The sequence below is a fragment of the Leptinotarsa decemlineata genome, unplaced genomic scaffold (assembly GCF_025532065.1).
Source record: "Leptinotarsa decemlineata unplaced genomic scaffold, Ldec_3_MD MMD2_P_RNA_scaffold_14, whole genome shotgun sequence".
Taxonomy (NCBI): domain Eukaryota; kingdom Metazoa; phylum Arthropoda; class Insecta; order Coleoptera; family Chrysomelidae; genus Leptinotarsa; species Leptinotarsa decemlineata.
Window position 1 is genome coordinate 2,270,372 of NW_027412528.1, and position 10,694 is coordinate 2,281,065.

Genomic DNA, 10,694 nt, shown 5'->3' on the forward strand with positions numbered 1-10,694 from the left:
TCGAAGGGTTGGGATATTTATTATTCACGGAAAATGAGGCCCTCACGAAGCCAAATCAAATTCCATATTTATTTTTGATGATGTCGCATGTGATGGTCAACAGAAAATTTGCGAAATTATTTTATATGTAGGCATAAGAACATTGACGCCGCCTATCTTTGCCAGATATATTCTAAAATCCCCAAGCAATTGATACGAGACAATTACAATTCACCATCATGAAAACATTGAAAAAAGATCTACTGTAGACAACCTTGTGGACTTGGAATCCTACATTCATGAAGCTTTCGCCAATAAACAGATGTGCATCGCAATATTCTTCGCTATAACCAAGGCTTACGATACTGTTTGGCGATATTAAATCATTAAAACCCTGTGGAGCTGGTCCATAAGAGGAAATATCTTGAGTTTCGTATCCAACTTTCTTCACGAACGGAGCTTTCAGGTGAGAGCCAATGGACACCTATCGAGCTCAAAAATCCAGGAAAACGGTATACCACAAGGGTCCCCATTGAGCGTCACTTTATTTTTGGTGGCAATCAACAACATACTCGATAGATGCAAATCCCCAATCAAGGCAAGACTATACGCAGATGACCTAGTCATATATACGAAAGGCCGAATCCAAACAACCATGAACACAGGTCTTCAGACAGCTTTGAGGAATTTGGAGCAATGGTCACTCGAAATCGGTCTAAAACTCTCTCACAGCATAACTAAATACATGATTTTCTCAAAAACAAAACAGGACAATCCAAAAGATTTTATTCTCCACAACAGCCCTATCGAATATGTTGACAACATGAAGTTTTTAGGCATGATATTCGACAATAAACTCAACTGGAAATCTCACATCATGTACCTGAAGAAATCCTGTCAGAGAAGCCTCGACCTCATGAAGACAATTGCATCCAAAGATTGGGGAGCGGACACCACAATATTACTTAACATTTACGGAACCCTCATTCGGTCCAGGTTGGATTACGGTGCCATCGTTTATAACACAGCTAAAGATACAGTGCTCAGAAATCTAGACGTGATACAGAACAATGCACTAAGGATAGCTTTGGGAGCTTTTTGTACCAGCCCGATAACCAGTCTACAGTGCTTAGCTGGAGAACCATATTTAACTTCCAGAAGACAGTACCTTACACTTCAATATGCCTTCTCAGTAGCCTCGAATCCAACAAATCCTGTTCACTTCAACACTATAGCCAACCGTTTCAAAAACACTTTCCAGAGAAACCCCAGAACAGATTTACCCCTCTACGGAAGAGTGAACAGGTATCTATCCGATAGTGGTATATCTATTCCAGCGAATACGAACCTAATAAACCCCCCTTCTCCTCCCTGGCTCATTTCTCCTCCAGAGTGTGACACTAGCTTAACTTTCCTGAAAAAATCTGAGAGAAACACCCAAACAATATCGAAAACTTTTCATCACCATCTCTTGACATATGCTGGATACACCTGCAATTATACAGATGCTTCGAAAACAGAAGAAGGGACAGGAGCTGCTTTTACCACAGACAACCATCAAGTTATATTCAAACTTCCAGAAACAGCCACAGTCTTTACGGGAGAACTCTATGCGGTATGGAGAGCCATGCAGTTTGCAAATGAAGAAAATATTGAACGATGTCTTATTATCACGGATTCCCTCAGCTCTTTATCCGCTCTTCCTGAACTCTATCCCAGCCATCCGATCCTCATATCGATAAAACATGAACTCCGAAGAATCTCTAATAACGGAATCAACTTGAGACTTTTATGGGTCCCTTCACATTGTGGAATTATAGGTAATGAGAGAGCTGATTTGTTAGCTAAGAGAGCGATTACTGAAGGCGAAATCACAGCTCTTCCAGCTATAATACCGTCAGACATGAAGGTCTTCTTAAAACACCTTCAAAACAAATCAAGACAATTTGAATGGGACACCTCCAACTCCAAACTACATGAAGTGAAGAAGAGTATTTGCCCTTACAAATCCATTCCGAACAACAGAAAACATCAAGTTGTGCTTACACGACTGAGATTAGGCCATACTAGAATCACTCACGACTATCTCAGCACTCGCTCCACCGAACCTGTGTGCTATCTATGTGATACGACTCTAACCGTGAAACATATATTATGTGAGTGCCCACTGTACCATCAAGAAAGGGTGAATCATCAGTTTTCAGAGACAATAGAAGATATTTTGGGTGAAAATTGCAATTTTAGGAAACTGTTTTCATTTATGAACAATATTAATCTATTGCAACGTATTTAAAACAATATTTTGTACCAAACATTACCAGCATTTTTCAATATGTACTGATCTGTCGCTAATAACCCTAGCGGTTGATGCGAATTGATGAATTAAAAAAAAAACAAAGAGTTGATGTTATTCGAAAGAATAAAATCAACGAAATTGCACGCATTATTCGAAAAAAATATTTGGCTCTGAAATTGGATAAATCCGAAAAAGATGAGTCATTGCAAAGATTTTTCAAACGTCTGTCTATTCCATTGAGAAAAATAGAAAATAAAACAACACGATCAGGTATCATCCCATTGAAAACTGAGGCAAAAACCGAACTCAAACAAGAGGTAGTGGAAGAGCCTGAAACGACTCCATTCCAATCCCTCGTACATGTTGCAGGTACAGATGAGGATGATGATGAAAACGTCTTCAGTGGGTATGCAGAGGACGAACAAGATGACAATGTTGAGTCAGGCATAAATGAAGTAATGCCAATCAAGTTTCTATTTCCAAGGATACCACGAACATGAAGCTGTATCAACGAGATGTAAACGAGATCCTGAATACTCACCTTGGTGTGCTCTCTGACCGTATCGCATTGCTGGATGCTTTGAATTTTTGTGATTATTATCGAGGTGTTTTAATACAATCATGATTACGTGAAAATAAAACTAATTTAACTTTGGAAAAAATCATAGATTTTTGTCAAGCTTCAGCTTTAGATAGTCTGTATGCTAATGCTTTACGTGAATATTTATTTTATTATAAACAGAAAATAGTATATGATTTATGTAATAAATGAGAAAATATTGTAACATTTGTTTCATTTGATGTATGAGATGGAAAAAAAATTCAATAAAAAGGGGTATGATGCAATAAAATACTAAAATTTCAATATATATTTTATTCAAATTATATCAACGTGTGTGTACAACAATAAAGTATACAAAATTTCGAGATATTTCATCAAAATTATATCCATGTGTGCGTGTACAATAATTGATAGTATACAAAAACGAAATATTCAGACATATTTTTGTTTGCACTCAATTCTTGCAAAGTTGGTTGGTGGACATCGGTAGGACCGATGTTGAAAATTCTCAGAGTCAAAGACAACAATTTTCAATAAAGAGAAAATCCAAATGACAACCTCATTTCAAGCTATAGTGCCCCCAAAGTAAAGTGTCGAATGATTTGGGGATTAATTTTCTTTTGTCGTCGAGTGAACGTAACCTTTTTTTACCTGCTTGATATTCAAAACGTTGTGAGCGTAGTATGCTCACATATTTTTTTCTTTAAAATTTCTGAGACAATCAATATAATCTTTGAAATTAATTTCAATTTCAACTACATTATATCGAATTCCGTTTGATTTTTTGATAACTTTTCCACCACTGCACGTTGTAGGTGTGCATTTTGGAACTTAACCCTTCGAAGTGCTCCATTTACTTCATCTTTCATTAACCCAGGAACTTTTTTATTCACAAGTGGAATTTGAAACTTATTATCGGGCGAATAATCGAAAGTATCAGATTTTGATAGGTTATTTTCATAGAGTTCTGAGAAGACATCTTCCCACTTCATTTCGTAGATGGATCTAGCTGTATGTGTAGACATTAACTTGAAATTTCCTATAACTGGATTGGGCACCATGAAATCGTAATAGAAATCAAACATGCATATTTTTGAAATATCTGATATTGCCATTCCGATATACAGAGATTTATTGAAAACAAGTTCAGTCTTTCTCAATTCAATAGGCACTAAGTCTGTATGGAAAACGGTTCGACTCTGAAATCGGGGGCTCGCAATTAAATTTTTGTCGCCATAACGACCGTTCCAGAAATTCACAAGTTTAACCACCCTGTGTAACCGAATGTTTTCCATCGTTTTTCCAAAAATAGCATAATAGTTTATATAGATTTTTGCAAAAAGAACTGGTGGCTGCAGCCCTTAGACGAGTATTCAACTCGATGTAGGGAATATTACTGGAGTTTTTTCCCAACACCAAATCGTTATTTTCAACACCTCGACACGTGTTTTGATCACCAAGTGATCATCTTCAAAGAGGAAGATTAAAAATGTAGGGACGTACCCATGCAGATTGTTTGAATTTCACATTGCGATAATACCAAAATTTCAATATATATTTTATTCAAATTATATCAACGTGTGTGTACAACAATAAATAAGTATACAAAATTTCAATATATTTCATTCAAATTATATCAACGTGTACATGTACAATAATAAGTAGTATACAAAAACTGAAATACTCATACATATTTCTGTTTGCAGTCAATTCTTGCAAAGTTGGTGGACTCTTACCGCTGTTGAAAATTCTCAGAGTAACACACACCTATCAGACATATTCAAACAAGAACAAAATTTTTCAATGAATCACATCAATAGAAATAAAGTCCAAATGATAACCTTATTTCAAGCTATAGTGCCCAAAGGTGAAGTGTCGGATGATTTGGGGATTAATTTTCGTTTATTGTCGTGTGGACTTAAGCCTATTTTCACCTGCTTGATACTGAAAACGTTGTGAGCGTATGATCGAATAGTAAACTGCTCACATATGTTTTCTTCAAATTTTTTGAGACAATCGATATAATCTTTGAAATCAATTTTATTTTTGACTACATTATATCGAATTCAGTTTGATTCTTCAATAACTTTTCCACCCTGCACCTTGTTGGTGTACATGGTAGGTGCGTGATGATTTTACCATTTGCTTCATCTTTAATTAACCCAGGAATTTTTTTATTCACAAGTGGAATTTGAAACATATTATCGGGCAAATAATCGGAAGTATCAAATTTTGGTAGGTTCTTCTTAATAAGTTCGGAATAGACATCTTCACAAGTTATTTCGTAGATGAAGCTGTCTGTATCTGTATACATTAACTTGCACCATGAAATCGTAATGGAAATCAAACATGCATGTTTTTGAAATATCTAATATATTGCCATTCCGATGTATAGAGGTTTATTGAAAACAAGTTCAGTCTTTCTCAATTCAACAGCCACTAAGTCTGTATCGAAAACAATTCGACTCATGGGCTCGCAATTAAATTTTTGGCGCCATAACGATCGCTCTAGGAATTCACAAGTTTGACCACTCTGTGTAACCGAATGTTCCTCATCGTTTTCTCAAAAATAGCATTCACTATCAGTTTATATAAATTTTTGCCATAAGAACTTGTCCTATACCGAGGTAAAAGGGTCCGCTTGAGGGGGCGTGTCCCGCGACTCAGCCCCCATCGACCGCATTTACCCTTCGCCGTAACGGCCGGCTGGCTGTTAGGGATTTCAGGACTCAGTTCCTGTCTAGGTACGACGGGAGGTTGGTTTGCTTCAGTTAGCTCTTCTGGGAATTGGAATTCGTTATAGAGCTACTGACCCCGCGATGAGTCACCCTGAAGCCTCTCTCGGCTTCAGGGTGACTCCTTGGCATTCCACCACCCCCTAGCTTCCGCTAGGTCGTCAGTATTTGGCTTGAACTGGGTACGAGACGCTCATGTGCGCAACGCACCCTTCTCCTTCCAGGGATCGCTAAGTGTTACCCCCTGGGGGCATCGCGACGCCTGGCGTCGGACGACCTGTGCTTCGTCGCTCAATTCCCTATCGCCAGCATCTCCAAAGCCTTCTTTGCTCTGAAAACGCTGTCCTTCACCGCGCCTCTCGAAAATTTCCTTGTTCCGAAAGTTCTGTCCGGTGGTATTTCTTTCGAAACTCTCGCTGTTTCGGAAGTCTTGTCCGCTATGGCATGATCCTCTTGTCGGGTTTGACAATGGCAATGTTTCTCTCACAATTTCAGTTTCCGCAGGATGACTACACCCTGTGTATTCTTGGACTCGGGGTTACCTCATGAATGGGTAACTCCTCCATAGTGTGCCTCAATGGATCGCATTCAGGCAGAACTATCGGTTTCGGAGGGAAAAATCCTTCCGGTTGTCGCCGTCGGCAAAAATCCTTGATTTTTGCATTTGTTCCGTACCTAATGCGATTTAATACTGTTTGATAAGCCGAGTTGTTACCGCGATTTGAGAAATCTGTCCTTTGTGTCATGTCGAGTTCTCTATCTACTCGACTTGCGGAAAAGCCACCAATGACCAGGGTTTGTCGCTCTGCCACCACGGGAGAGGTACTTGTGTCCTCGTTCGCAAAAGGTTTACGTTGAGTAGAGTCTACCCTCAGACTGACCGACTCTACCGAAGTTCTCGGAATTCTGTTGCCTGCGAAAACAGATTCCTAGGGGATTCCGCGTCTGCTTGTAGAAGTCGCACTCAGGCGGCTAAGCGTCTCTGACGAAGAACTTGTGGTCTCACTGGTGTATTTTCTGCAAGCTGCGCTCGCGCTTGTCTTGCTCTAGTCTGCATTTCGATTTCAAAGTTTCCCTAAAATGGCTCTGACGAGGAAATAGAGGGAAGAATTCACGGAAATCTAATATTTCAAAGTTCACCCTTGGATCGCGAAACTGATTTTTCCTATCCAAGGCCTACAGGGTGAACTGAGCTAGTGATTTAGGAACAAGGAGCCTAAGGGTTGAAGAGCACCCTCACCAGCGGCCCTCATCCTAGCCGCTCACAGGATAAGGTAAAAAGGTATCGTGATCCTGGAAGGTCCCAACGGTTAGGTTGAGTCGTTCGCCCGAAGGACGTTACTAATAATGTCTTGACCCTCCGAGTTTATTTCTAAACACCACGACCGTTTAACACCGCAAGGTGGTCGGGTGGAGTGAGACCGGGCAACTTCAGTAGGGACCTGCTCTTCCTTTGCAGGATTTGGTCTGCTTTCCTCTGGCGGAGTCCCAAAAGGAATCTGGACAAACGTAAGCTATGATTAAATACTTCAATGAATTATCCAAGCAGTAATCTGCTCCAGTATAAGCTCTGTTAAGTCCCAGAGTTTCCACAATCCTAGAATTCCTTGAATAAATGTTCAGCCACTGAGCTGCTCCGATTTGATCTCTATTGGTCCTAGAGATTCCTGATTCCAGTAAAAATTCTTCCAATTCCACTGATTAATGATAACCGCAGATCCCTGAAGACTCCTGTGCTGTGATTTGTCTCTATTGAGTTCTGAAAAGAACCAGAGATTTGAATTCATTTAATAAATCCCGACCGCAGCTTCAAACTTTCAAAAAATCTTCGGATTTTCAAGATGACTGCTACTCGCTCGATGTTCAAACTTCAACTAACTATTGTGGCTCGGAACTTCGTATATTTATGCAAAATAAACGGGCTCTCTTCCGCTCCACTTTCAGCCAATCGGCGATCGCAAAAGTCGTGCGATCCAGCCTGACCTAGATTCAATATTTACACAACGAAAAAAACTCATTTCGTATGTATTTGCCAGCTTTTATAACCTGTTTTTATGCAGGCGCTGGGCTTTGAAGTAGGAATACCGCTCTGCTACTTTCCATTGACGTCTATATGCCGCTGTTCCTATTTCATGTTTTCCATATATCGTTTCACTTCCTCAATTTGCGTTCTTCGATAAATGAAATCAAACAGTCTTCGACCTTGCTCGGAAATTTTCGGAAAATCGCGAAAATTCTATATTTTCATTTTCCTCAATTTCATATAGAACTCAGCATCCTGAGACAAAAAGTCATATGCCGCGTCTCGATATTCCCATTCCTTCTTGCAGAAAAATGCGTTTGAAAAATGCAATATTTTTCAAAACTCAAATGCTAATAAAAATTAAACCACGAGCACTGATCGAGAGTGATCGAGGTGTCAAACGATAGCTACTAAGAATCTCTATCGATGCTTCTTTGAAGAAAGCACGATTTCCCTATCTAGATAACTGAAAAAAGCCATTTTTCATAAAATCGACTTTTTCCCTATTTAAAAATTTGGCGAAGGCTTGCAAAATATTTTTCTATCGCTTAGGAAACGACATTTCATATCTTGATTTTCAAAACTAAGCTGAAATACTTGGGAAAACCAATGTTTTTCCACGTTTTCTCAATGTTCATTCTGAGTGGGCCGTCCTTGTACTGAAGCTCGTGTCTTGGCACGCCACCATGGCCCCAATAGGACAGTACTTGTTCCGCTCACAGGGTTCTAGTGTACCAAGGCTCTGGTCACTATCCCCCTAGGTCCGACGCATTCATCGTCGCTATCACTGTAACCCTTCCCCGTTGCTGCAGGGTACACCTTCTGTAGATTTACATCAGGGGTACATTACATTTACATTTGCTCGGGTTGAGTTTTACCTTTCGCAACCTGTGCAAAACTTTCCTTGAATTTTTGTTGTGATCCATCAAACTTTTTCCCAGAATAATAATAATATGGTCCAAATGAACTAAAAAAAATTCAACTATCATACCCATAGTTGAAGCCCTTGAGCAATCTGGTCATTCGATATTGCCCTGTATTCGTGGTGGAAGAAACTGAGCCGTGTTCAATAATACTCTTGTGCTAGGTCAAGATGGGAAAAATGAATTGCATCGGAAAGTTGAATCTAAAATCTTATTAATATTAGCAATAGGATCCTCCCATTCATCTGATCTGTAATGCCAAACTTTGCGCGGCTTAGATTGTTCTCAACATTCATCGGTGATTCACTTAACACTGAAATGAGTCTGTGGTCAGAATAGCCCAATGAAGATCTTACGGTGACTGTAAATTTCTGGATTGGTTGTTAGGTGTAGATCCAGAAGACGATCACGAATACTGGTTGGCACGTTTATAGTCTGAGTAAGTCCGCTGCTTATTTCAAAACACTCAGCTTCGCGACCTGGTTCATCATTGATATTCGAAAATTTGAGACATTCGATATTGTGGAATTGAAGTCACCGAATATGGAAATTTTGACACAGGGATGATTGATTAGTAGAAAGTCAATGTTGTTTGTAAATGAAGAGAATATGGGCCAATATTCTGTATAGCTAGGTGGACTAAATATGCAGCAAATGAATTTTTGGTGAACTGTGATATTATCAACATCAAAGTTTCGGGGTTCCAGCATTTCCTTTCGTTGACAGGAGAGATCGTTCTGATAAAGAGAGATATTCCAAACTTACGTCCGAATCAGGAGTGGAAATTATAGCCTGGTATAGAAAATTGACGAGGTTTGTTGAAGCACTGACTTTGGTTTCTGTGAGAGCAAAAATATGAGGACTATTTGATTGCAGATGTTGTACTGAGTTTATATTTAAGTTGAGTCCTCTGATGTTTGCAAAAATAGATTTTGAAGTTGCTAGTGGGCCTCTTAGCAACTGCAGTTTCCATGCTATTTCCCTGTTGGCTGGTGGTTTTTGAATAACTTCTGCAGGATGATGCCCTTGAATCAGCCCCCACCGATTGAGGAGCTATTTTACCTCCAGAGTATTTCGACCCTAGGAGTGCCATCATGCATTTTTTCTTATATTCTCACCCTTGAAACCGGAAAGTGCGGTTCGTTTTAGATTTTGGCGATTGTCAGATCCGAAAATTTTGGCGATTGTCAGATCCGAAAATTTTGGTGAATTAAGTTGTATTGTAAATTTGTATCTACAATAATAATTCTTTCAAAACACTAACATACAGAAAAGTCATGAAAAAAGATTAGTAGACTACTACTAAATAGAACATCAACATACGAAACTGATAACACATTAGATATACATAAAAAACAAGTTACCCTAAGCATACCCTGAAGCTGCTGGGCTCCATCCAGAAAAGAGCCATTTGCCTGATTGAAGACATGAACATCACTTGCAACCTTGATAGTCTGGAACATCGAAGAAAAATTGGAGATTTGTCTCTCTTCATAAATACTTTCACGGGAGGTGTTCAAGTGACTTAGCACATTTTATTCCATCAAGAGTGGTACATATCAGAAATACGCGACGGACTATGGCTACTCATCGTTTTGAGATTCAACTTAGTACACCTCGAACTCCACTGTTCAAGAACTCATTCATTTGGAGAACTGCATTTATGACAACGTTTTTCCAAATGAATTTAATTTCCAGCGATTCAAAACCAGAATTTACGAACACGAAAATGTTTTTTAAGTAAAGAAAACCAATTTAACCTTCTCATGCCACTTGTTGTGGACTAACCATGAACTGTGATATGAACTGCGAAATAGTAAGAACAGATAATAAAGTACAAAAATTAAACCTTCTGGAATCCCTAGAAATTATTAATAATTAAAAAGATGAATAATCATTACCTAAATTATAATAAACAATAAATGTGGTGTAAAATGTATTCTGGAGACGATTGAACAAAGTTTTTCATTGAAAGTAGTGGAACAAATTGGTCATCAATTCTGTGGATAATTTTCTTGATATTGAAAAAACTTATCATTAAAATAGCTGATTGAATAATATTTCTCTGGCAGATGAATCGTTAATGAAAAAATGTCATCAGTCAGATGAAAGCTCAAAAACCTTTTGGCTTCGAATAAGTTTTGTAACCAAAGCATGTTTCCAAAAGTACTCTTTG

At 38.7% G+C, this 10,694-nt stretch overlaps 1 protein-coding gene across 1 annotated transcript; it reads left to right on the forward strand.

Annotated features, from left to right (window-relative positions):
* Positions 1-634: 634 nt before the first annotated feature.
* Positions 635-6,020, forward strand: LOC141484690 (uncharacterized). Its single transcript, XM_074179891.1, has 2 exons — positions 635-2,135; positions 5,797-6,020. Exons 1-2 carry the CDS (start codon positions 635-637, stop codon positions 6,018-6,020), a joined length of 1,725 nt encoding a protein of 574 aa, XP_074035992.1.
* Positions 6,021-10,694: the final 4,674 nt, after the last annotated feature.